The sequence below is a fragment of the Phytophthora sojae genome, assembly GCF_000149755.1.
Source record: "Phytophthora sojae unplaced genomic scaffold PHYSOscaffold_5, whole genome shotgun sequence".
Lineage (NCBI taxonomy): Eukaryota > Oomycota > Peronosporomycetes > Peronosporales > Peronosporaceae > Phytophthora > Phytophthora sojae.
Window position 1 is genome coordinate 3,515,905 of NW_009258119.1, and position 25,336 is coordinate 3,541,240.

The window sequence follows — 25,336 nt, forward strand, 5'->3', positions numbered from 1 at the left end:
ATTAGTAGGTATCGGACGCACCCAAGCAGCACACAGCGCCGCTCTTTGTGGCCTTGCTTCAAGCAGCGATCTTCCAGCAGAGGAGTTAGCGCGTTCGAGGGGGTCAGACTCCGCCGCAGCCGCACTCTAAAACTTGTTGGTGCTGGGCTAAACTGCTACCGCACCACGCAGGGTGAGGAATTGGGCAGCGTTTTACGGAGTAATCCCTTGCATAGCAAAATTTGCCAACATTTCGCTTGGTCCCTTTTTGGCCATGTCAACATGTAGACCAATTGCAGGTGCAAAGCTGGCCGACGTCGCGGCGGTGATCGGGAGCGGTGCCATACCATTGCATTGCTTGCCAGTTGCCATGGCTTTCGTGGTGCTGCGCCCCGCACAGACTGCACGACGAGCCGAATTAACTGGAGGTGACTTCAACCAATTTTACACTCCCGAGCTAAGTTTTACACTGTGGACACCTCGAAATGATCTTATTTCACCGTGATTTAGGGTCGTCAGTGCGAATTGCTGCAAGGCTTCCCGATTGCCGAGGCTCTTGCCGAGAGCGCTGGGCGCTGGGGAAAGGGGAGCAGGCCGACCTGATGGCGCCAAGTCCGACTGCGGTCTTCCCGCTTTGAGTCACCGAGCGACACTTGCGAGCGGCCTGCAGGCAGCAGTGCAGCCAACTGCGCTGTTGTCACCGCGACTACCACTCGTTCACCCGAGCTAATATTAGCCGACGGAAGGCGCGCTAGAGGCACGTGTTGCTGCACCAAGCCCGGTGTACCCATGCCCGAATGCGCGGCCCGTTGCAGTCGGGCCCGTCCTGTTCCTGAAGATCGCAGTCGGGGATTTGCGAGCTTCGGCTTGCTTCGGCACAAACTCCGGCTTCAAACCGGAGAGTTCAAGTAAAGCCACAAGCGGGGTCGGCGTCGCAGGCAAAAGTTAACCGGAGCAAGGAGCAAGCAATGCAATCAGCCCTCGCCGAGTCTCCTCACGCGGCAAACGTTCGGGTTTAGGCCAACTTGGCGGTGTTAAACGGCGGGAGCAATTCGGAGCCTAATTTGGGGACCATTTCGTCAGCGCGTGTCTTTCGCGTCAAAGAACCTACCCGCCGTTAAATGCCAGCGCAGGCCGTCGCCTCATCGCGCCGGCAGCAGAGTCACGAAATGAATTGCGCTGAGGACGCGTCGCAGTTTTTCTGGCGCGGGTCAAACTTCAAAAATACGTTTCCGACAGCCAAACGCATTTCTAGCTCAGGACGCTGGCCGAGTTCCAAGCGCGGGCCACGAGCTCACTATCGATTTTGCCCAATTCAGCCGATAACCCAAACGCTCCGTTCGTGGCTCGAGTCACTTTTCGATTCGGCCTCCGAGACCCACATTCACCTTTACTCAGTCACCACGGCGTCCACCAACATGATCAACCGCCCGGGCCTCCCGGGCTTCCAGCGCTTCCCGCTGAACAACAACGCGGTTGTGCCCCCCGCCGTGTCCACGGCCTGCGACTGGCGCCTCAACAGCGACGACGAGCTGCGCCGCCTGCGCTCCAACTACGTGGTCGTGATCGAGCGCATGCTGCGCAACCACCAGCCGCACGACGTGCTCAACCACGTACCGGAGAACACCGACTGGCGCTCCAAGACGTTCAAGCTCGCCCTCAAGATCGAGCGCCTCATGTTCAAGGCCGCCAAGTCGCGCGCCGACTACCTGGACGAACACACCCTGCACCACCGCGTCAAGATCCTGTGCCGCTACCTGGTTCGCATCCGCATGCGCAAGAACGCCATGGTGGAGGGCGTCCCCAAGCGGTGCTAGGTTAGATTCCCCCATCCAGAGTCGGATCGCCGTCATTTGTCGAGCCCCCCCCCCCCCGGTTTCAGGTTCTTACCCGTGCGACACTGCTGGGTGTCGATGGCAGAAACGCCCACGCTGCCCATGTAGTGTCGCGTTTGAGTCAGTCGCGAGTCCGGAACGACCCTCCTGCCACAAGTCCGTCGCGGCAGGACGCCTCGTACAGGTCGCTCTGACCTGTACACTTCGTGCGGATCGACAGGGTGGCTCACAGCAGCGAGCGCCGACATCGGATGCAGCAAGCACGTAGTATAGTTTGCTGGTATTTACCCCATACAATAATTAGGCTAAGATGTATTATAATTTATCACCTCCCGTTTGGAAACCCAACTTTCGATCCTTGTGTAACCTGCACGTGCTGGTGGTTGACTATCGAGTTGTTGTTGTTGGTGGTGGTGGTGGTGCTTGGTTCGAAGAGCATGACGGATACAATTGTTGAGAAAGGTGATGGCGAAGGAGGATGGCGTCGTTAAACAGGCAATCAATCGCGAGGAGCAACTCTTTCACCAAGCAGTCCGTTTTGTAAACAAGGGGCGCCCTGCACTACATGTAGGTACATGTACAATAGTCGCTCCTCCCAGCAGCGCAGAGCAGAGCCCGCACGACGAACGGGATGATGAAAGTTGTCGTTGCATCTTGGACCGCTTAGCAAATGCCATCGGCAGCACTTGACCGAACGAGCTGGAACAGCGCCGGCATTGTACATGCAGCACCGGTGCCGCCTGGGGCTACTGCAACATGCAATGGATTGCAGGGGCTCGACCAGCGATGCTCGTGTGTTTCCGCCGGGCGCCGGGCAGCAACCAGCAGGCAGGAAGCGCTGCCCCTGTTCCATCGGGGGCGAAGTTCTTTCAACGGGCCAGCCAGCTCCAGTTTCCAGGCTTTGCAGCCGGTGCATCGATCGAGTCGAGAAAATCTCAGCCCGATCGCAGCGGGCGCTTGCAGCGTCCGGACTCGAGGGTAGACACGCGTTCTCCAGACGTGCGTGTCTTTGGCGGCTCGAGAAAAAGCTGGATCCTCGAACGGTGCCGAAGCCAAAGTCTCAGCAGCGATCAAACGACTGCCAGGCCAGGCCTTCCTGCACTGCTTGGGGGCGTTTAACTCGCGTTTGCGGGAGATCCATATCCAAGACAACGGCCAACGCTGTAGCCAAGCTCACCTCCTCCGAGGCTTGATAGCTTCAGGCCTGGTTCGCTGTGTGCTAGCCTGCAGCCTGCCTGATCAGGGCCTCCTGTGCGGTGTGTGAACATGTATTGCGCTATCCGAGCTTCTCTGTGCCGGAGGTCGCATACCAACCGCAGCAGACCGACCTCGCGACGCCCCGAAGTGGAGGCTCGAGCGCAGTGCGCGAACGCGGCGGCGATTCGTATCCGAGAGTCTCGACCGGCAAGAACCGTTCTTGCCACGAGCGACCCGCGGCCGGCCCAGCTTCGGCAGACCATGCAAATCCTCGGCAGCGGTGCCGGTATGCCCGCAATCTCATTACCAAGCCGCCGCACTCCCCAATTTTTTAGGCAAAAAATCGGGAAACCGTTTCCGGAAAAATCGGCTCGCGACTGAAACCCCCGCACTTCAACTGGAAGTTGCCTTTTTGAGCCTGAAGTGCTGCGGGCTTGGATCCAAGCAGCGGCGATGGGGACGAATGCGTCCCCAGCACGCGGCAGCGGCGCGCGCGGAGGAAACTCTATTGGCCCTGATTCGGCCCATAGGCTGAGTTCTCCTGGTGAGCCCAACGGTAACGCTGTCGGGAGCTGCCGCCGAAGGCCATGGTCGCTTTCGGAGGCGTCTTTGCCGCTGCATCAGGCCAACAATAGGGACTCGCTCAACTATGGGGGCGCTGCAGGCGTGGCAAGCATGGCAGGATAGCCGCCGCTCGCTGCAGGAAATGCGGCTCCGGTCCACCACGCGCAGCATATAACCTACGAGCAGCACGGCAACAGGTAGGACTGGGTCGCGGCCAGATGCTGCCGTCATTGCTGCTGCAACGTGAGCCAATATGGCCTTACGCCGCCTGCATGCCGGAGGCAATGGCCAGCAAAATGTAGCATTGTTTTCGCAGAATGGAGCTTCTCCCGGACTTCAATGAGCTCCGTAATGCGGATTGGGTGCTCGATCTCAGAAGTCGAAACAAAAGATATGAGCAAATATTTTTCGAGTTCGGGCGCTTCCAGCATCCGATGCTGCATCTGTGGGTTGTTTCGTTCTGACAAAAAGCAGAGGTTTCTTCGGGAAGCCAAAGTAAAGCTTGGGTCGTATGAATTGTTCATTTAATTTAGCTGCAGGCTGTGCAGGCCGCATTGTGCAGCAGAAGAATACACTAGTCGATACCTAACTTATACTTGTACAATGCCCTAGAGGCGGTGGTTTGGTCCTTGGTTGAGTCCTGAGCTCACTGCCGCGCGCGCTTCGCCACGGGGACGTGGCGAGGCAACCGCAGGCCGAACTTGGCCATGTTCTTGCGCTTGCGCAGCTCGATGAGTCGGCGCGAGACCTGCGCCACGCGCGCGCGCAGCGTCTTCTCGTCCAGGTAGCTCTCGCGCGAGGCCGCGGCCTCGAAGAGGATGCGCTCCACCTTGAGCGCGAGCGTGAAGGTCTTGGCGCTCCAGTTGGTGTTCTGCTCCACGTGCGTGCGCACCTCGTGCGGGCGGTGGTGGAGCAGCATGCGGTCGATGGTGACCACGTTCTTCCAGCGCTGCGTGCGCAGGTCCTGGCCGATCTGCAGCCACGAGTTGTCGAAGTAGCGCACGTCCGCGTGCGTCGGAGCGTTCACGGCGGTGATGCTCATGACTCGGTCTCTCTTGGTGAGTGTGAGTGTGTGTGTTGTGGTGGCGAGAAATTGGGGAATGCAACAACCAAGATGCCAGCCAGCGTCTGCCCCCACTGCAAGCTGCCGCCCGTGTCAAAGGAGCTCGAAGTCGCTTGAGCTATTCGTGCCGCGTGCGTCGCTGCGCCGAGCTTTGCATCGTTTCTGGCGCTACCCGCCCATTGGCCGGCGACTTCGACTACACCGAGCCCAGAGCGAGCTTCCGCGTGCGTGTCTAGCGCGGCGAAGGCGCCCGAACTGGCTCATGGAGGGGGATGGCGTGTTAAATGCGCCCAGCGTCGAGACGCGCGGTCCCACAAACTGCAATCGGCCTGAGACAGCAAGGGCAAGAGCCAACGCAGCTCCGGGCGTTTACGTGGTAGCATCACGTGAGCGAAGGCTTACTGTAAAGGTATCGTAGTTGTTGTGTGCGTGGCAACTCAATTCGAAAGGAAAAAAAAGTTTTTTCTTGCCATTTCTGCAAGCCCCGCTTCAATCGTTGGTAATACGTTGTAGCTCAGTTGGTAGAGCGCCCGCTCGAAGACGTTTTGTTGTTGCCGAGCTGATGCTTCCCATTGTAGCAGCATGGAAAACCTCGTTGACACTTGGGCATTGTTCATGCGCGTTAAATAAATTACTGGTGGCGTTCGCATCGCATTTTTGACCTCCGAGCCGCACCAGTAAGCTCTTGTAGTATTCCGCTTTACGCAAGGGGATGCCGGCATCTTGCGATCTATAACGAGGACCTTAATAATTATTGTTGCTGCCCGCTCAAGAGAGCCCAGCTACGAGCCAAGCAACCCGTTTGCAGGGGCACCCTTTTGCTGGCAGCGTAGACAGCGCTCTCCGTCCGGCTTTCGCATTCGAATCATCTCGCACATCATGCACCGGCGAGCAGGCACCGCCGCTTTAACAGTGGTTTGGGACGCCGGAGTACTGGATGCAGTAGATACACCAGCAACAGCCGCGAGCTTGACTGCCGTAGCCACCATCTCACTCGACACAGACGACGGTAGCGGTGCAGCCGTGGAAGAGTCCGTCGCAATACTTGAAGAAGTCGCCGCTTTTGGAGAAGCAGAAGCTGTTGTGGTAGACCGAACAACGGTGGAAGCAGATCCCGTTGGTAAGCGTGGAGAGCAGGCTGGAGTTATCGCGCCCAGGTCGCTGCCGTCTACATCGATAAATGAAGTGATAACGCAGATTAGTAGACGAATCAACACCCCCCCGAACAAAAGCATGCAAGCTCGTACCGCTGATGCTCATTTCCTCGCCCGGGTCACTCTGTTCTGCAGCATCTGCCACCTCGTTGCTGCTGTTTGAGTCAGTAGTCGGTATGACAGCTACAGCAGGCTCCTTCTCCGTACGTTCCACAGTGACGGGAGAAGACGATGGTTCTGCAGAAGACTGTGGCTCGTTCGTGGTGGCTGGTTGCTCAGTGGTAGCCTGTGCGCCGGTAGCTGTGGCGGCAGGTTGTGGTTCAGTAGAGACTGCTGAGTCTGACACGGAGGGCTGCTCGGCAGAAGCCGATGGCTCCCCGCGTGCTGGCGGTGAAGTAGTAGTTGGTGGCCGCCCAGAGGTAGGCAATGGTTCAGTAGAACCCCCGCCAACACGTTCGCTACTAGGTTGCACCCTAGTGCTGACGGGTGGCTCGCGGCTTGAGCTCCGCTGCTGCCTCCTGTCACTGACTTGAGTTGCCTCGGAGCTTCGCTCACGCTTGACTTCACTTGGACGACGAGGACGCCGGGTTCCTCGGCCTGCATTCAGTAGAAAATGTAGTGCACTCACCGTAGCCAAGCGGAAAGCCTCTCGCTTCTCTTCATGACTCCCACTTCCGATCTCCACTTTCCCAACCACAAAATTCCAGTGATGGAGTCGCGCACCACAGAAGTAGTTCGCCTGTCTCGGTAGAGAGATATAGCTTCCCGACCGCTTCAAATCGTTCCACGCCCGAAGGAAAGTGTAGCTTTCGTTCGTTTGATTGCCGTAGATGCCCCTGCAATGTTTGAGAGCCTTCTCCATTTCTTCATACATAGTTAGCCATGTAAGAGCCTGCGCCTTCAAGCTTTTAAGGACATCCATGTGCAGCGTAACCGTTGACGAACCCTGCAACGTTAGCCACTCACGGCCACGCACAGTCACCACTGCTTTCGAGCCCTCAAACTTCACGCGTAGGTCGTGCGGTTCGCACAATCGCTCAATTCGTTCGACGTACTTGATGTACCAGTTCATCTTGCGCGGCTTCTTCGTCACGTTCGAGATAGCATCAAGCGAGGACGGGAACTTGTGAATAAATATGGACAGCAACTGCGGCAAAAAGGATTCGTGGTAGGAGAACGTCGGCGCGTCCTCATCCAGCTTGTCGAACTCGGAGGTTCTTCGGTCACCATTCCCACGTGCTGACTCACTTCGTCGAGGACTTGGCACACGCGGTGGGAGCGGGAGTTCATCACGCTGGGGTTCTCTCCTGTACGAAGGATCAGGCGGAGACGATGCTGGGCTGAAGTGGGTATCCATCGCGTAGTCAAAGCTACCTCCATCACGACCACTGCCGGTGCCAAATGAAGAAGGTTCCTGGTGGCGAGGAGGATAAGGGTCACGGGGTGGAGGGTAGCTACGCCTCTCCCATTGCCCTGATCCTGGCGTGTAGCCATTGTCCAGATATTCACCGCGGACCGCTGATCTGTCTTGATACTCCATTCTACCACTTTCGCCCTCGTAGTATGGTTGATGGCGTCGAAACTGTTCCGCACTGTCTGGATATGGACGACGGGGATCTAAATTGGCGCTTGGTTCTCTTGGTCTCAATGCAGACGACGAAGAAGAAGGTGGCAGTGGAGCACTGTCACTCCGACGATTCTCAGGCCTACCTGGGTAACTCGAAGACGGGGGCACTACAGGGTATGCAGAAGCACGTTCATCAGGCAAGCTACTTGAGCTCTCCAGCGACGATGATCGTGATGGGGGCTGGTCTCCCCTCTCGAGATTCTGCTCTTTCCTATTTTTCCGATAGTCCGAAGCCGAAATCCGCTTTATTCCAGACGTCCCAGTCGCTGCTGCTGTCGACGAAGCTGTAGTTGTTTTAGCAGCGGACGACACGGAGCTGGATGCTATCGCTAGATTTCTCACAGGCGATGATGAAGGCGTGACCATTTGAGTACGCTGCGTTGGTTGAGGCACCAGCGGGGGCAACGGCGGAGCGTGTGGAGGCAGCGGCGGTAGCGGCGGTGGTTGTGTCGGAGCTGGTGGAGGTGCTTGCGTGGCTTGCATGGGTCTTGACGAAACAACTGGTGGAGCAACAGGAGCTGTAGCTGTGGGGGAAGCGAACTTGGTCGGTGGCCTTACTCGCGGACCCGTGGGTCTCAACGACTGTGCTGCCGTTCGATTCCCGTTTTGTACGTATCGCCCTCCACCAGGGAAATTTGCCTGGCTCCCAACGCCAAGCGCCACTAACTCCACACTCGTGCTCCTCCTGATTGCCTGCGCCGTTGTCATCTTCGTCTTCCCAGGCTTGGCCCGAGGAATTTTCCAGTTTGTATCGGATGCAGATGCCGCAGGCGTAGCACTCACAGGCGACGCCGATGCTGACCGAGACAACACGTCATCTGCACTAATGTGTCGACTTAGTCGACGCTTTTTCACGCCTGCAGTCCCCGCTCCAGCTTCAGCGTCGCTACTTGCGTCTGGTGGCCGTCGTGTCCGTGGGTCTTTCGGGCGTATCCTCTTCTTCAATTCATCAGCTAGCGACACAAACTCCTCCTCGGACGAGACCGAAGAGCTTTGGACGCTGGGGGGATTACTCGTCACCACCGAAGTGGACGTCGTGCCATTGCTCTCAGCCGCCTCTCTCGCTCTTTTCAACTTTTTTCTCTGTCTCTTGTCCTCTTTCTCCTTCTCTTCCCCCACCTTCTTGTCCATTTCTCTCTTCTTTTGCCTTCTCACCACCTCCCGAGGACTACTCGAGTTGCTCCTGCTTCTCTCCTCAATCGGAGCGGCGGCGGCGTTTAAATTCAGCCTTCTCCCTGCTCCATTCTCCGCCTTTTTCCTCCTGGGGATGGCGAAAGGTTCTTCTTCTTTCTTCTTCTCCTCGTCCTCTTTCCTCTTCTTCTTCTTTTTAAGCACCATTGCCAGCGGCCGCGTGTCCTCCTCGTCCTCCTCCGCCTGGGCGTTGGCCAGACACTGCAGCTTGAGCGCCCGGTAGCGCTGGCACATGGGCTTGGTCTCGCAGAAGCGCGCGTAGCGATTGGTCAATATTTGCTTGCAGAACGGGTTCCCGCACTGGTTATTGAGCTCTTTCTCCTCCTCTTCGTTCTCTTCTTCTTCTTCTTCTCCTTCGTCTTCGTAGTCCTCTCCCTCCTCGTCTTGCTTGCGCTCGGCCGCCTCCGCCGCCACGCGCCACTGCTCGAGGCGGCGCGCGTTGATGCCGCCGGCCGAGACGGGCGCCGACTTGCGCGCCGACATCGTCGCGAGGCCCTGCGGCCGGCGCGGGACCCTGTCTACCATGCCTTTTGGCCGCCACATTGGATGCAGTTTCGGTCTGCGGCGCAAAAATGGCGGGCGTCGACATTTTCGTACACAAATATGCATACAAAAACCAAATGAATCTCAGTGGGACCAAAATTGATCCTTTGTGCGATGAAAAAGGGAAATGTTGATTTTTTTGCAACATAACGTAGTAGGTCAGTTTTAGGTCACTGCCGCCATGCATCTCTCTGCTTGCCGCGTCCTTGGCCTACAGGTCGGCCATCTCGTCCGGGCGCTCGTTCGGGTTCACAAGGCCGGGCACTGCCAGCTTGGCGGCCATGTCCTGCTTCTCCTGCAGCTGCGTCCGCGCCAGGTTCTCCTCCAGGAACAGCTCGGCGTTGTCCTCGCCCGCGAACTCCTTGATGTTGACCAGGAAGTCGCGCAGGTGCTTCTTGAACGTCGGCAGGTCCTTCGACATGTCAAAGCAGCCCACCACGAACTCCACGACCTGTGCGCGCGACAGGTTCGGGAACGACGAGCCGATCAGGTTGGCCACGTAGTCCTTGAGGAACGCCTGATAAATAATGCAACACAACCGAGGTCAGATAAGGGTAAACGCAAATCGAGTTCGACGATACAAATTACGCACCGAGTTGGTCTGGCCGGGCGGTACCGGACCCGCGTTGGGCACCGACTCCCACAGAGGCACGACCACGTGGTTGTTCTCCACGATCATGAACATGTGACGCAAGATCGCCGCGTGCAGCTTGAAGCCGAACTTGTGCAGACGGTCGGTCAGCACGGCGAGAATGTCCTGAAGCAGGAGCAAGTAGAACGAGCGGTAGAAGCCGGCGGCGATCTGCGGGTTCTCCTGGATGTTCAGCAGCAGCGCAAACAGCGTGGCGAGACCCTATCGTAGCAGTAACCAGAATCGAAAATCCCATTAGTACACATGTATCATATTCGCAACAATCACAGTGGTAAAGAGCACGTACCGTGTCAGCAACATTGCGCTCCGTGTGCTTGAAGGCCCAAATAATCGAGTCCACAACCAGCTTCTGGTGCTCCTGGGGGATACTGAACAGCGCCTCGAAACAGAAGTCGTTCACAGCCTGCAGCAGCTTGAAGAAGTTCACACGGTGCTCCGGGAAGTCCTCGAAGTTCTTGGTAATCATCTGAAGGGTGCACTCAAACACAGCCTCGAGGATCATCGGCACAGTGGGCGCAATGATGGTCTTCAGCTTGTTGATGCTCGTAGCCAGCAAGCTAAGCACCTCGGACTCCTTAGCAGTAGGCGTTGTGTTCTGGTAGTCTGAGAGGATCGTCTCCAAAAGCTTGGGTAGGAAGTGGGTAGCCACGAATTGCCGGGACGAGTCATCTCCGGCAGTGTGCTCCACAAATGCATCCATCAGACGCAAACTCTCCTTCTTAGCACTACGCAGTGATCGCACCTCCGAAGTCTTCACAGCAATCTCTCCACCCTGTTCGACCATCACAGCAATACGCTGCGTGTACGCCACGTACACGTTCAGCATGTCCTGGAAAATGTAGCCCATCTGTGAGTTGAAGCCGTTAGGTCCGATAGCCTTGCACACCCTCACGTTCGTACGGATGATTTTCACAATTTCCTTGATACCCCGGCTGTCATACAGAATGTTCACGTCCTGCGATGCTTGGGACATAATGGACTTCCAGGCCTCGTTGGGGAGGTTCATCAAGCGACCAAGGAGCACTTCCTTTCGGCCAGCATCGTTTTCGGCAGCAAGCATCGACGCCACAGCCTCGTAGAACGTGTGCACCTGGTGCGTCTCCAGATCCGAAACGATACGGGGCAGCTCCTCCAGCAGCTCCTCCACGAACGGACGGCTCTCACCGCTCTGAAGAACCACGAATTTGCGCCGGCACTTCTGCGAGATCTTAAGGAAGGTGTCACACGCCATGTCCTGCACACCGGGGTGAAGCTCGTGCATGAACTCGAACAGCTTGTTTACAACAGTGCGGAGGAACTTCCAGTGGGCGCGCAGGAAACGCGGGTACTGTCCAACGACGTACATAATGTTAGAAGCGACAACAGCCTTGTTGTCCTTGCCACGCTTCATCTCGCACAGTCCGAGAAGGTCCTTGATCACCGTAACCAAGAAACGCTTCTCGTTCTCTTCGCTCATCGCACCCGAGATCGATCCGATAGCCCAGCAAAGCGTGTTCAGGTTGTTCCACGACCATTCCGTGCCCTCGACCTGGGCCGTAAGCTTCTCCAGCATGATCGTCTCAGTGTCATCGTAGTTCAAGTGCGTGAGGTACACCAGCGTCTCGTGCATTGTCTTATACTGCGACAGAGCCTCCGTGTCCTTGGTCGTCTCACGCACAATTTCGCCATTCTCATCTTCGACAATCAGCACTTCTGACGGCTTAACCATCTTCGAGATCATCACGTGACGCACACGGTTCATCACGGGTGACACAAGCTCGCGGCGGCTGCGCGACTGGTTCTGGAAGCCCGCAAGCGGGTTCATCTGGTTCTGGTCCACTGTGTACAGGTCACGCGTGAAGTAGTGCCAGTAGTCCAAGCAGATCTTGAAAATGCTGTCGTCGTCCACCTCGGCAATGCACACAAGGTATGTGAAACCCGCAAGCAGCGCCTGGTGGGCCTCGTCGCCAGGAGCAGTGATAGGTCGCTCGATGACTTGGATGTGGTACCGGAAGAAACTCGTGAAGAAAATACTCAGACGCTGAACATACACCTCGTCCTGCTCCCAGAACGGCGTGAACGAGTTGCCGGGCGGCAGGATCTTGCCCACCTCGTTGAGGACGCCCATGTACAGCTGCACGTACACGTTGTTGTACTGTTCAGGGACGTCACGAAGCTGAGCGATCTCGCTCAAACAGCTGATGGTATCGTTGCGGAACACGCCCGTCGCCAGGAATTTTGTGACCAGGATTTTGATTAGGTCCGTCTCGAAGATGAAGCCAAGCGGAATCCAGCTCAGGAAACGCAGCAGAGTCTGAAGCGTAATCTGGAGCAGCGGGACGTGCGTCGACTTGTTCAGCACGAACTCGCACAGCTGTAAAAAGTACGTTTTACTGGTTAGCGTATTGGAAATATATCGCAGCAAATTCGGTGTAGCCGACCAGCATACCGTACCTGGAAAATCTGCGTGAACTCGTGGTTGAGGCTTTCCTTCAGCGTCTTGGTCTTCTGCTCCGTGAGCTGGTCCTTGGAGAAGTCGAAGACTTCCTCGCTCAGCAGCTTCAGGATGGTCATGTTGTTCTCGCACAAGATCTCCGACGTCTTGCTCGAGTTGACGATGTCCGTGATGAACGACGGCCAGTTCTGCGGCCACTCGTGCTTCAGCACCTGCACGAGCACCAGGTCCATCTTGTTGACGAACATGCGCTGACTGTGCAGCGTCGACTCATCCGACGACATCTACACGCAATACACACCACTATCAAACCCCATACAGACAGACTGAAAAACACTCCCTACACCAGTCCACGCACCGACAGCAGCTTGCCCACGATGTAGCTCTTGATGCCCTCGCGCTGGTCCTTGGGCAGGATCTTCCAGCGGTACCGAATGGCATCTTCCAAAATCTGATGACACCATTGACGTTAGCATAATTCACATAATGTGCACAACGCAGTGCAGTTCCGCACCTGCAGGCCAAAGAACTTGGTCTGGATACTGCTGGACTGCTCGAGGATGTCGGAGGCGCGCGTCCACGAGTCCTGGTGCTCCTGCAGCGCCACCATGATCTGGTTGGCCACGCGCTGGTGCGGGCTCCTGGGGTCGTTCATGCACGCCACGACCTGGTCCAGCGCCGCCACGTCGAAGGGCTGCGAGAAGTCCAGCAGCTTCTGGCCGACTGCTTCCATCTTCTTCTAGCTTTTAGCCTGTCGTTTACTCCTAATTAGCAGTAGCAGCAGACGAAGTGACTACAAGTCAGTGTGCCATCATTTCTCCATCCCCAGACCGAACCAGCGGCGCTACAACCACCGCAACCGCGCAGTTTCCATTGCCAGACTCTTGCGTTTACAATGGATGCGCAGCGGCGTGGAAGTAGCGGCTGGAACGCTGGTTTTAGCGCTGAAAAGGCCCATTTCCCCTTAAATTCACACCTTTTTGCCGTCGATCCGACGCTAAATCCGCCGCGATGAAGATCCGCTCGCCGCTGTTGCACGCACACACGCAGACACTACTCGCCGAGGGGTTAGCACGCGCTCGAGAGCGGGCGGGGCCCAGGGACACAGCGGGGAGCCGCCACACGCACCGAAGCTTCGCCGCTTGCGCTTTGTTTTGTGCCTTTGAACTCTTCTGCGAGCCGGAATCTTAGCGCATACGTTGTGATTGGTGGAAAGTCGGTTCAAGTCGCGGCGTCATTGGATGATTTTTATGCTCGCGAATGAATGGCAACAGCAGGTGGTGTGACGTCACACCAAATAGTGTGCGCCACCCTAAACGCAATCTTGAAAAGGGCGCGTTCGTTTCCTTCGGCAGTCGCGAGTGCGCACTCGCCGCCGTCCCGCTGCGCTCCCGGAGGCTGCTGCGCCGGCCCCAGACCTCGCACAGATACAACCACCACACACCCGTGTGCGCGCGACGCTGCTCTATCCGTCCACGCAAGACTCACCACCAAAGTCTCAGTATTCGCCGCGTAATCCGCCCAAACTGCAGAAAATAATTCAAAAATGCGGTCTCCAGCCTCCACCGCGCGCGTTGACGCGGCTGTGGCGTCCACCAATCAGCAGCAAGAGGAGGAGCGAGCCGCTCGTCGGTCTGGAGCCACGCAGTTCTCGCTGGATAAGGCCGAGAGCGACGAGGAAGAGCAGGGAGAGCAGGTCCAGAGGTCGCCAATGCGCGTCGCTGCCAGCCCAGCGGTCGCTGAGCCCAATCGGCCGGCCGCGGAGCTCAGAGACAAGAGAATATGGCGCGCTGGGAGCCGCCAGCAGCTGCTGGAGCGGACGAGACGCAGGATCCGACGCTCCAGTCTGCAGCAGCAGCAGCTAGCGGACTGTAAGTTTATTTATTTTATAGTTAAATTATTGTATTTGTGCGTTGTAGTTGAGATTTTAGTTGATATTTGCTGCTGTCGTGGAGCTGACAATTGATGTTGTGCTTGATTTGTTGCTGTAGCTGGGGAAGGAGATGGAGCAGTGGAGCACGCTGCGTTGGCAAGGCGGAGTAGTAGTGTGGATGACTTTGCGGTGGAGATCGAGAGTGAAGCTGCGGAGATCAGGACGCTGATTGCTCGGACGGCGCAACTGTGGTCGGCTGTAGACCGCGCGGAACGAGCTGAAGATCTGCCGCCAGTATCTCAGCCAACGCAGCTGCAGTCTTCGAGGAGGTTGTCGGCTTCTGCTGTTGAGATGAGAACGTCGTCGCTGCCTGGACAATATGAATGTGCTGAGGATGATGATGGTAGCACGCTGAGCAGTGATGCTGAAGAATATGAAGACGAAGATGAAGAGGAGGAGGACACCGAGTCTGATAGTGTTTCCGATCTGGCACTCCAGAACGCTGGAGGATACCCCACCGACGAAGCCTTTGTGGAATCATTGAGGAATGATGGCGGCGTTGCCACAACTTACTCTGGTCGAATGGATCAACCGCGGAGAGTGCAGGAAGGAGAGAGCGCCTTCTTTGACGACCACGACAGTGAGTGCTCGGAGGAAGAAATCGACGCTATGGATGAAGTCGAGGGGCTGCAGTTTGAACAAGGCGAGATCATGGACGCTTCAAACCGAGCCATCAATGCATCAAAAGCGCGTGCCATTAAGAATGCGATGCTGGGAAACTTGCTCCGCTTGGGCTTTCGCGAAGCCATTACGCTTGCAGCACTTGAGGCCGGGGTTCTCGAGATAGACCACTACGATTCCGACTGCGAGCTGGCGTATGTCGACATCTTCATGTCGTTAATCAAAATGGTGTGTGATGCGCACGTCGACGTTTTGATCGAGAACGACGACAACGACCAAGATTGGGCATCTCCTGATAGAACTTCTGAGGTTCACGACGGCGCTGCTGGCACCATGGAAGCGCACATGAACCACAGCCTTGATCAGCGCTCTTTTCTTCCTTTCAAGTGGCCAGTCTTTGATATGGCGCAGTTTGAGTTTGGGAATGCCCGCGCAGGGACGTGCTTCAACAGTGTTTGTGTGCTGACAAACCTGCCAAAGGTGTCGATGGACCGCACGGAGGAGTTGATGGAGGTGCTGTCATGCAATTTGTTTTGTATGATTGGCGATCCAATTCAAGTGGTCATTCCATCCGCGAGTTCTACGGGGCGCACCAAAGGTCATGCTTTTCTTGAGTTTGATGATCCAGACATGGCCAAAAGGTGTGCGTCTGCAGTGGACGGATTGACGTGGGGCAGGGGCCCATTTGGCAGAATCAGGGGTAACTTGTTCCGTCAATACCAAGTCAAGACCCCCGCTGAAGAGCAGCGGCGAGCTAATGCTATGATGAACGATGGGGCATCATTCCCTGATTCGTTTTCAAGTACTGCGATACCCGGTTCTTATCCAGACGATGTTGTTGCCCCTTCTTATGAGCGCCGCGAGAGCAGCATTGCAGTGCGATTTCGACCTGGCGTGGCTCAACAGCAAAATCTTTATTGTGACAGTGATGATGACAGCAGCGACGCGGGTGAATGGGTTGTGAGCAGACCGCTTGAGTATGGTCAGTTCAATCCGTCACCATTACTGGATCTGTCATCGGGAAGCGTGGACATCAGAGATCAATATGGGTCGAGTCAACAAGGAGATGCCGCGATGCAGCTCGGTTGGGACGACGCAGGATATGCCGTGCGATTGCCAAGCGAGGGGGATGACAACGATATTGGTGCAAGTTTTGATAGCAACAGCGCACTCGAACTCCAGACTCCCGATGAAGAGAAAACCATGGATCAGTCACTTTTCGACGAGCTCGTTCGAGGGTGCCGGTATAACGGCTCAGTTTGCTCGCCAGCTCGCGTATCGTTATCATCAGGTGAAGCCCAGGCAGAGTCATCGACTGTAGGATCAAGTGTATCGGCTTACGCACACGATGTGCTCGTTGAGTGCGGTATGGCCGAGCAGTCATGGGATGCCTCCCATGAAAGCGAAGATGGTGCTGAGAAGCCTTGGCGACGATACTGTGAAGACTTGATCGTACGCAATCGAGAAATGCAGGAGCAGGTCGCGTTTGCTCGTCGACGCATTGTCCAGCTGAGCCACAATAACCAGAAGTTGCACTTGCTCATTGACCGCGTGGAGCGGGATCGCGATGGCTTGCTGTTTGAGAACGACCTGCTGCAGACCCAATTGCATGGCTTCGAGGATCACGAACACCATCACGATTCACTTATGAAGGAAGTGGTAACTTTGCGGAAGCGACTGAAGCAAAAGGAGCACTCGTATGACGTCAGGGGCATGAATCCAAACCCACAGGTCCAGGCGGCTTATGTGAGCACTGGCTCGCAGCCATTTCAAAGTATTCGGTCGGCGCTTTCCCACATTTCTGGAGCATCACTGACGAGCTGCAAGATGGATGAACTGAAGGACTGGGAACAGCTATTAGAGAGCACGTTGAGCCGCGTGCGCTCCGTCAAGGAGGAAAAGGCACTGGAGATGCAGAAAAAGCTGGACCGGCAAGTCGAGGAACAGAACGAACTCAAGCTTTGCGTGATCTGCCTGGCCAACGAGAAGACCATTCTGTGTCTACCGTGTCGCCACCTGTGTCTATGTAAGACTTGCTCCCGCCGTGAAGAAGTGACCAAGTGCCCAATCTGCCGTCTAGAGATCGAGGAAATGTTAGCTGTGTACTCATAAGCTCAAATCACCTGGATTTGTAAACTATCCGTAGTCACTTTGCGTCGTTGACCGCCTAAAAGGCCGAAGGTGACCCGGCCATCATGCAGTCAAGAGATGTGGACGAAGCTCTTGTAAATGCAGCGGCACTTTTAGATGCAGCCGAAGCTGAGAACGACGATGAAGAGGCGGAGGAAGTGTTTCTGCAAGGTGGCGAACTAACGAATAGATGCAGAAACCCGTTCTGCTCTAAAGTTCTGGCAAACCGCTACGCACATTACTGCGAGAATCGATGGGTGTGCCAGCAGTATCGAGCGCTCAAGCTGCAATGCTTAGCGAACGCAGAGAGAGCAGCGGTCCAAGATGTTGAAGCGCTCGGACGGACAGATTCGTTTATGAGTGTTCAAGCACGAGAGCAACCAAGATCGATGACTCGGACTGCTACGGAGAATGGAGTTGCGGACGAGCCGTATGTGATCCCGCGTCGAAAACGTCCTGGTACCATTCGGACTGGAGCAGCCGAAGTTCTCAGCACGAGTCGATCGAGTGAGCCGTACCGGCCTTGGAGAGCGACAACTCGGAGGTGTGACCGTACTGATGGCGAGCCGAGGAAGCGGAAAAGGTTGCGCCTCGGTCGTGGCATGCGATTCACTGAAGTCCTGGCACATTTCGATCCGCGAACCTCAAATTCAGCAACCATCGCCCCATCCTGTCAAGCTCGGGACCTCGGGATACAAGAAACAGCGCAAAATTCCCCGGTGCCCCATGCGAGTCCACGTGCAGCACCTCCTGCTGTTGTTCGACAAGGGGAACAGAATCTTGCTGAGGGCGGGCGATATTTACAATCCAGGAATGTCCTTTCACACCACTCTACGCGGAACTTCCCTCGAATTCCTCACCCGGCTTACAACCCCAATCAGCGCGATGCGGAATCGGCAGTTCCCCAGACTGGCAACAATCGCCATGCAGATGCAGTACCTGTGGCAGCGCTCGTCCTGCCTGCTCGGAGGATGATGGAACAGCTACCGATACGAAATGCGGAGATCTACTGAAAAAGTGATATTGGATTCGTTCTACGATAATGAGTGGAACAGCATGCCACCACGTAATTGGCGATTTTCCAGTCTGTATCGACCACAGTTCGACCAAGAGGACCACCAGGATGAATATAGGTCCAACTCCGCCCCACATCCACACTCCTACCTGCCACCAGCCCATCGAACCAATGCTGACCAAGCAGCGGGTAGGATCGGCCGAAGAGAAGATTACAGTACTGTTGAGGAGCCTTGCCATGCTTACCTACCGCAGTACGATGGTGTATGCAATCGAGTGGTCTGTGAAGAGAATACAACAGCGACCTGGATGCCCAACGTGCTGCACAACGAGAAGAAGCATGGCGGTCGGACACACGCTCACTTCTCTTCCGTAACGATTCTGATGCGAGAAGTTCCAGATGCGCTAATGAACCTAACGGAAGTGCTGATCGACCACGAAATGTGGAGCCGTTCTTGAGTGAGCAACGTCCAAATGAATCTGCGAATCGTGTATTTACTTCGGAGGCGGTGAGGTTGTCGCCCCCTTATGCAGTGCAGATAGGAGTCGACACGGATGACGAGTATGAGGCAACTTTCTCGTTTCACGACCCATTCATTGTTCTGTCACAATTCATCCGACATTTACCGACTCTGTTGGAACCCGTGATGAACGTGACGAAGAAGCCGCGCAAAATGCAATGGTACATTGACTACATGAAGAAAATAGAGCGCACTTGCAGCCCTCTGCGTGTACAATTGAAGGACAAGCGAGTTCTGGTGACGATTCACAACCGTGTCTGGATCGACTTGAAGGGTTCATCTACAATCGTGGTGCTACAAGAAACTATCCAACGACTGAGAGCGGAGGCCATTTCCTGGAACAATCTCAAGTGAGATTTATAAAAGCCGGCAAGGTGATACTGTGGACCTAAGCAACGTGTTCACTCGGACGTGGAACAATCTCAAGTCTCGCGCAGGTGATGTATGGCAGACCAACTACTTCCGTGGAGCTCGCCTCCACCACTGGAAATTTGTCGTCGGGAAGGTTGAGATCGGCAGCGGGAGTCACGAGGAAAAGCGTGAAGCATTTCGCTTGGCTGGAATCAGTGCTGCAGAGTTTTTACTTCGGCTCGACGATGGGCAAAACGATCGCAGGTGGCGTCCAAGCTGCGACGAATCCGACTCATGTGAAGACGTTGAGTTCATGTTTGTGCGAGGTGCTGGAATTGGGCCTATCGCTGCTGATGCTTTAATAACGATAAGTGACAGCTCAAGCTCAACGTCGGAAGATGTCATTCAGACTGGTCCTCCTTCGCCAGCAACAGCCACACCTCAAATTGAAGAGGAAGCCAATGGTAAGTGTTTTTTTTTTTGCTTCGCATAGTGTAGGATTCGAATCTGTCCACTAACGACGTTTGATTCGTTACTATGTAGGCGTTGAGGTTGTTGAGATGGCTAGCCGGGATCACTCGTTGACTGCGGCCCTCCTTTCCGAGCCGGACACGAATACCGAAGCGTTTTCCGGTGTGGAGCATACACGAACGGTGTGGAGTTCCAACTATGGGCCTGCCGGTGTTGTCGAAGGATTGCCACCCGTGACGGCAGACATGGCAGTGACAGCAATACGGCCATGCAGGTTGTGTGAGATTGTCCGCATGCGAAAACCTGATCGTGCTGGCTGCCGACAATGTCAAATGACCAACTTAAGCCGGAACGTCAATACGCATGAACTGTAAGATCTGTGCAGCCGAAAAACTGGGGGCATCACGAAAAATACCATTTGGGGGCGGCTAAAAATGGCCAAAAGTGAATTTTTTTAAGCCTGTCACCGCAGTTCTCTTCTAAATCTACCAAAATTACCCCAAAAGAGGGCATGCTCCCATGTTTTGACGAAATTTTCCCCATGCCCCCTGTACACTACGTGTTCTCTGAAATTTATTTCAGAGTTAATGGACGATTGGAGTCACTAGTCTGATTAATGGCTTAGTGCATTCCTGATCGATCCATCAACTTTCATCGATAGACGAGGGGTTTCATACAAATAGCAAGACAAACTGCAGTACAGTGGAGTAAAAGAATACACATACCGCGTAAGGTGATATTTTAGGTGAATGTTACCTGTGGCGGCAGGTTGTGTAGAGCACCCCAAATAGCTACATTCGAGCGACCTAAGTCGAAAATTTGCGTTTACCGATCAGAATTTAACGATAGAAAAAAAGATTACCGGGGTGGCTCCATGATCTTAGCTCTAAACATCAATCGTGTAGAGTCATTTGATAGACAGTGTATGACTTCAGCTATAAACGCACTCATTGTTCTCTCAGTTCTCATTTTGCATTGACCACTAAACCAAACAACAGGCCTTCCCACTCACCAAGCCCCAGTCCAATCTACCTGCAACATGGAGATGACGCTACACGCGATTAATACCAGTGCGTACAATTGCAGCAGGCCCCTACCGTACTAACTAACTAGTTATACCACTCGATCCGGTAAGTCAAACACTGCGTACTAATCGGTTGGCTATCAGATACGACACTGAACGGGCCGTAGCTACCGGTGCGGCTGATCAGCGGTGGTGTTGGTCAGGAGCAGCACGTGATCTCACGCATTGAAATACACGTCAATGGTGCGGACAAGCGCAAGTATAAATGTAGTAGCTACGAGAATAAAAGTGTGACCGCCAGTGACACTGTGCAAGTTACCGCAGTTTTTTACCCTCTGTCTTGCCGCAGTGGTTGACGGGGAGGCAGACTGTCCAGCGTAGGGGTGCCGTACGGCGAGTCCATTTCGGATTCGACTCAAAACCAGCACTTCTCAGACTGGAAACACGCCCGATTACACAATGCAACATGCAGACAGTTAACCTGCTCCTGGCGGCGCTTGTTGTCGCTAAGAAATAAGCTACACAAGCAACCACAGTGTTAACGAAGATAGAGAGCTACCAACTAACGAGACGAGAAGGAGGAGAACATTTTCGTACCCTCAGTTGTCGCAAATTGCGACTCGCAATCTTCAGGGGTCTCCTCGGGAAAATCACTGGTATCGTCATCAAGGGCTTCAGCCGTGTCCACGTGTAGCAGATCCAAGGATGCTCAAGCAGCACAGAGCTTTGGCGGTCGCCCGGTTGCAGGGTCGGACTCGCCTCTTGCTTACGGCCGTCGGAGAAGCTCTCGTCGGAGAAGCGAATGCGCAACTTGCCGTTTGCGCATCGACCAACAAGCACTGGCCACCGAGGTAGAGCAGGTTTTATCTTAAGGAAGGAATCTCACTTTTGCTTTCGCTCCCTAGCACGGAATTGACTATGCGCCAGCGCTGTGCGGACAGCGGCGAGACGCTTGCGAAAGCGCTCGCCACGGTGAAGGATTCATTTGAGCCGAAGCTGCTGGAGGTAGTGAGCCTCTACGAACTGCAGACGACGGTGGAGGAGGTGACGGAAGAGCAGCTGGTCAAGCTAATCTACGATCGCACCAACAACGTGATGAACTTTCGTCCCAGACCTGGACGGGTTCTTTCGCAAGAACCTCAAGATAGACTTGATGGAGGCCGACTTCGACGCTCGGGTCCTGAAGTACTACCGCGACTTCTCTGATCTAATTGAGCAGCACGGCGTTGGTCGGCTGCTCGCTGTTGAGCTACCGGGCGACAGCATGTCTGAGGACCGCATGAAGTTGCGGTGCAAGATCCTGCTGGATAACCTAGAGCCGCAGGTCCTGCGTGATGATGTGCAGCGGTATGTCAAGTACGAGTCGCCGCTCCGCTAAGAAGAACGACTATGAGTTGTTTCGAATCATCAAGGAGCGCACACGGGCGCAGCACAAGTACCACGTGCTGAACCTCGAGTACAAGCAGAAGGTGGAGAAGAGCAGTGACAGAAAGCCTTCGGTCAAGGACGTCAAGCCCCGCAAGGATTGCGAGCAGCGTGGCGGCGGCGACCTCGAGAAACCGAAGGCGAGCCCCAGCATGCCAACTGCGCGAGGCAAGGGTGCCAGTCCGCCGTCGGAAGGCTGCCTTCACTGTGGGGGTACCCACGGATTATGTGAATGCCCTTCAGCATCCGAAGAGGATCGGCGCCGGGCTTTGGAGAAGCTCCGTTCTCAGCGCGGCAGAGGCAGGCTGCGATCCAAGGCAGTGCGGAACGACAAGCGACAGGGCCCGAAGACCGGCGAGGTGCTCGTCAACGGGATGGCGACCGCTCCGCACTGCGCCGACTCAGGGTCTGACCGCAGCATCATCCCCCAGTATCTGGTCGATGAGTTGGTGGAGTTGGGCAGTGACGTCCAGCTCACTCTCCTATCCGACCCGATTGTGGCAACTGTAGCCGGTGGTGGCCAGGTGGAGTGCACGCACGAGGTGGTGGTTGATTTGCAGTTGCAGACTGCCGCAGGTATGGTGCGTGTCGCAAGTGTCGCATGCCTTGTTATGGGTGGCGGTGAGACGGGGTTCTTACTCGTTGACGAAATGCTCAAGTCGCTAGGGATCGATGTGCACCGACAGCTCGAGCAGCTCGCTGGTGGGGACGCAGTGCTCGACGATGACCTGTTCGAGCCCGAAGCGCCCCCGGCGGACACCGATGTGGTGGTGCGTCTGGATGACATGCTGGTTGCTGTGCTACGTGAAGGCTTCGACCCGAGCCTGTACGAGGAGCTGCGACAACTGATGTTTGAGTATCAAGACATTTTCGCCATCGACGTTGGTGAGGACCCGCCCGCTAGTGTGGAGCCCCTGATGGTGACGCTGAAGCCAGACGCCGTTCCGTTCCGTGTGAAGCCGCGCAAGTATGCGCCTGCACAGCGTGAGTTCCTCCGCAAAGAGCTACGGCGACTGGAGGACATCGGATACATCCGCAAGAACAACCACAGCCGCTGGGCACGCGCAGTGGTTCCAGTGGCCAAGCCTGACCGCAAGATGGAGTTTCGCATGACTATTGATTATCGACCGGTGAACAAGCAACCCGTGCCGATTGCGGGCGCCGCGCCCAACATGGACACCATCACGCATGCTGTCGCAGGAGCCTATGGTTTCTCGATCTTCGATTTGCCAAAAGTTTTTTTTTTCAGTTCCCGCTGGCCGAGACCAGCCAGGAGCTGATGAGCTTCATCTCGGAGGACACGGTGTACTCACCCACGAGGGTGCCACAGGGGGCATGGACTCGTCGGTTCATTTCCAGAACCAGATGCAGAAGATCTTCGCTGACATGCTATACACTAGTCTTCTGCTGTGGATCGATGACATCCTTGTACATGCCACGTCTGTACGTGCTCTGCTCGATGTGCTGCAGAGTTGCTTCGAGCGCGTTCGCTCGTACGGCCTGCGGCTGAGCGCTATCAGGAGCTGCCTGTTCAAGAAGGAAGCTATGTGGTGTGGTCGTATGATTAGCGGTGACGGTATCTCGCATGATCCGGCACGGGTGCGCGCACTCGCGACGCTGCCACTTCCCGTGACTGGCGCGGACCTACAGCAGTTTCTGTGCGGTGCGGGATGGCTGCGCGACACGCTCATTGACTATGCCCGTGTGGCCCAACCGCTGCATGAGAAGCTGGAGTCGGTGCTGTCCACGGTGGGTCGCACCCGTCGACTCTGTTAAGCTTCCTCTGACGCAAAGCTACGGCAGTGAAATTCACCTGACGTTGGATCGATGCGAGCAAGAAGTGAAGCGCGCGTTCCAGCTGATCCGCACGTCCAACCTGCAGCTATACTCGTAGCGCTACACTAATTTTGTCCCTCATACATGTGGAATGTCGGCGAATGCATCGGAGGGTCATACTGTGACGGGAACTAGAGATGTTTCAGCAGAAATGAAGAGGGAGGTTGACACCATGGCGTCAACCTGGAGTGGACCGAGGAGGAGATCGCGGCGTTTGAGGCGATCAAGTCGCTCATCTCATCTTCGCATCCTCTCGCGTTCCCCAGTGATGACAGTGAAGTCTGTGTTTTCCCGGATTCTTCCGAGACTGGATGGGGTCTGATCGTCACACAGGTCCTTCATTGGGACGATGGCCTGGCGCCGTGGGAGTAAGCCCACCAACTGTTGGTGTGCAAGAGCGGCATCTTCTCGGGTGCCTCCAAGAACTGGGCCATCATCGACATGGAGGCGTTCCCGATCATATGGGCCTGCGTGCACCTGGAGTATCTGCTGCTTTGCGGCCGTGGATTCCGTCTCTATTGCGACCACAAGAACCTCATTTACATCTTTGACCCGTCGGTGGAGCTGAAGCGCCATATTCGGGGGCGACTGCAGCGCTGGCCCCTCGCGCTTGCTGGGCTACCGTATGTGATCGAGCACCTCGACGGCGACCGGAACGACTGGCTGGATCTACTCTCACGATGGGGGGTGTTCTTCTTATGGAGAGGGTGGGGCAATCACGCGCTGCAAGGCCATCACTCGCAGCAGCATTCGGGCTGGAACGGCAGCCTCGCACGACGAGAGCCACCACCTGCGGCCTCGGTTTGGTGGATTCGTCTTCCCAACGCTTGACGAGATCAAGCATGCGCAGGCGGACCACCAGCGTGTCAAGCCAAGCTCAACGATGAGCACGTTATGGTAGTGGACGAAAAGCTGTGGCTTCCAGAGCGAGCGAAGGACCTAGTGCGCCGAGTAATGGTTGTGGCCCATTGCGGCACCCAAGGCCATCGCGGCCTGGAGCCGATGATGTACACGATTCAGCAAGTCTTCTTCGTTCGCGAGCTGTCGAAGCTGTGTCGCCAATTTCTGAGTCGGTGCCTGCTCTGCAAGCACACGAAGGGCGGCAACATCGTCCCGCGCGCATGGAGTCCGACGTGCCAAGCGACAAGGCGCAACGAGATTCTGCACTACGACTTCCTGTACATGGGGGCCAGCATGGGCACCACGCTGTATGTGCTCGTGCTCAAGGATGGGCTCACACACTACTGCGAGCTGATTGCGTGCGACTCCCCCACCAGCGATGTTGCCGTGCAAGCGCTGCTAGACTGGAGCAAACGGTTCGGCACGCCGGAGATGCTGGTGTCTGACACGGGTTCGCACTTCAAGAATCTCCTCGTCAACGAGCTCTGCCAACGGCTGTCCATTGAGCAGCATTTTGTCGTTGCCTACTCGCCCTGGATCAATGGCTCGGTGGAACGGATCAACCGAGACATTCTCCAAGTGATGTGCGTGATGCTGATGGAATTCCAGCTGGACACACGCGAGTGGGTGTACCTGCTGCCTTTGGTACAATCCAACTTGAACCACACTGCCTGAACAACCACACGCCGAGCGAGCTGTTCACGCTGCTACCTGCCCCGAGTCCACTCGCATCTATCGTGGTAAGAAGAACCTGATCCTGGATGCGGTGACCCAGCGTGACAACGTCGAGGAGCTACAGGAGGCGCTGCACGCCATGCATCGCGAGGTTGTTGAGACCAAGGACGCACGCAGACGCCGGAGCAAGGACAAG

The 25,336-nt window shown here is 55.8% G+C and overlaps 9 protein-coding genes across 9 annotated transcripts; 4 read left to right on the forward strand and 5 right to left on the reverse strand.

The window, feature by feature from the left end:
* Positions 1 to 1,397: 1,397 nt before the first annotated feature.
* PHYSODRAFT_251028 (hypothetical protein) lies at positions 1,398 to 1,796 on the forward strand (the record flags this gene model as incomplete). Its single annotated transcript, XM_009530870.1, has 1 exon — positions 1,398 to 1,796. One exon carries the CDS (start codon positions 1,398 to 1,400, stop codon positions 1,794 to 1,796), a length of 399 nt encoding a protein of 132 aa, XP_009529165.1.
* A 774-nt stretch (positions 1,797 to 2,570) lies between these two features.
* Positions 2,571 to 2,933, forward strand: PHYSODRAFT_301942 (hypothetical protein; the record flags this gene model as incomplete). The annotated part of the gene is made up of 1 exon (XM_009530871.1): positions 2,571 to 2,933. One exon carries the CDS (start codon positions 2,571 to 2,573, stop codon positions 2,931 to 2,933), a length of 363 nt encoding a protein of 120 aa, XP_009529166.1.
* A 1,288-nt stretch (positions 2,934 to 4,221) lies between these two features.
* On the reverse strand, positions 4,222 to 4,617 carry PHYSODRAFT_507967 (hypothetical protein; the record flags this gene model as incomplete). Its single annotated transcript, XM_009530872.1, has 1 exon — positions 4,222 to 4,617. One exon carries the CDS (start codon positions 4,615 to 4,617, stop codon positions 4,222 to 4,224), a length of 396 nt encoding a protein of 131 aa, XP_009529167.1.
* Positions 4,618 to 6,318: 1,701 nt separating this feature from the next.
* On the reverse strand, positions 6,319 to 6,654 carry PHYSODRAFT_389306 (hypothetical protein; the record flags this gene model as incomplete). The annotated part of the gene is made up of 1 exon (XM_009530873.1): positions 6,319 to 6,654. A coding segment is annotated over one exon (336 nt), but the record flags the coding sequence as incomplete, so codon positions are not given.
* A 1,060-nt stretch (positions 6,655 to 7,714) lies between these two features.
* PHYSODRAFT_251113 (hypothetical protein) lies at positions 7,715 to 9,093 on the reverse strand (the record flags this gene model as incomplete). Its single annotated transcript, XM_009530874.1, has 3 exons — positions 7,715 to 7,919; positions 8,094 to 8,216; positions 8,387 to 9,093. The coding sequence occupies 3 exons, from the start codon at positions 9,091 to 9,093 to the stop codon at positions 7,715 to 7,717; spliced, it is 1,035 nt and encodes a 344-aa protein (XP_009529169.1).
* Positions 9,094 to 9,364: 271 nt separating this feature from the next.
* PHYSODRAFT_509857 (hypothetical protein) lies at positions 9,365 to 12,972 on the reverse strand (the record flags this gene model as incomplete). Its single annotated transcript, XM_009530875.1, has 6 exons — positions 9,365 to 9,670; positions 9,746 to 10,006; positions 10,092 to 12,158; positions 12,239 to 12,523; positions 12,598 to 12,690; positions 12,754 to 12,972. The coding sequence occupies 6 exons, from the start codon at positions 12,970 to 12,972 to the stop codon at positions 9,365 to 9,367; spliced, it is 3,231 nt and encodes a 1,076-aa protein (XP_009529170.1).
* A 1,320-nt stretch (positions 12,973 to 14,292) lies between these two features.
* PHYSODRAFT_510195 (hypothetical protein) lies at positions 14,293 to 16,905 on the forward strand (the record flags this gene model as incomplete). Its single annotated transcript, XM_009530876.1, has 3 exons — positions 14,293 to 14,670; positions 14,767 to 15,610; positions 15,671 to 16,905. Coding segments are annotated over 3 exons (2,457 nt in total), but the record flags the coding sequence as incomplete, so codon positions are not given.
* A 4,793-nt stretch (positions 16,906 to 21,698) lies between these two features.
* Positions 21,699 to 22,580, forward strand: PHYSODRAFT_388784 (hypothetical protein; the record flags this gene model as incomplete). Its single annotated transcript, XM_009530877.1, has 2 exons — positions 21,699 to 21,812; positions 21,903 to 22,580. Coding segments are annotated over 2 exons (792 nt in total), but the record flags the coding sequence as incomplete, so codon positions are not given.
* Positions 22,581 to 23,078: 498 nt separating this feature from the next.
* On the reverse strand, positions 23,079 to 23,900 carry PHYSODRAFT_509834 (hypothetical protein; the record flags this gene model as incomplete). Its single annotated transcript, XM_009530878.1, has 2 exons — positions 23,079 to 23,385; positions 23,749 to 23,900. Coding segments are annotated over 2 exons (459 nt in total), but the record flags the coding sequence as incomplete, so codon positions are not given.
* Positions 23,901 to 25,336: the final 1,436 nt, after the last annotated feature.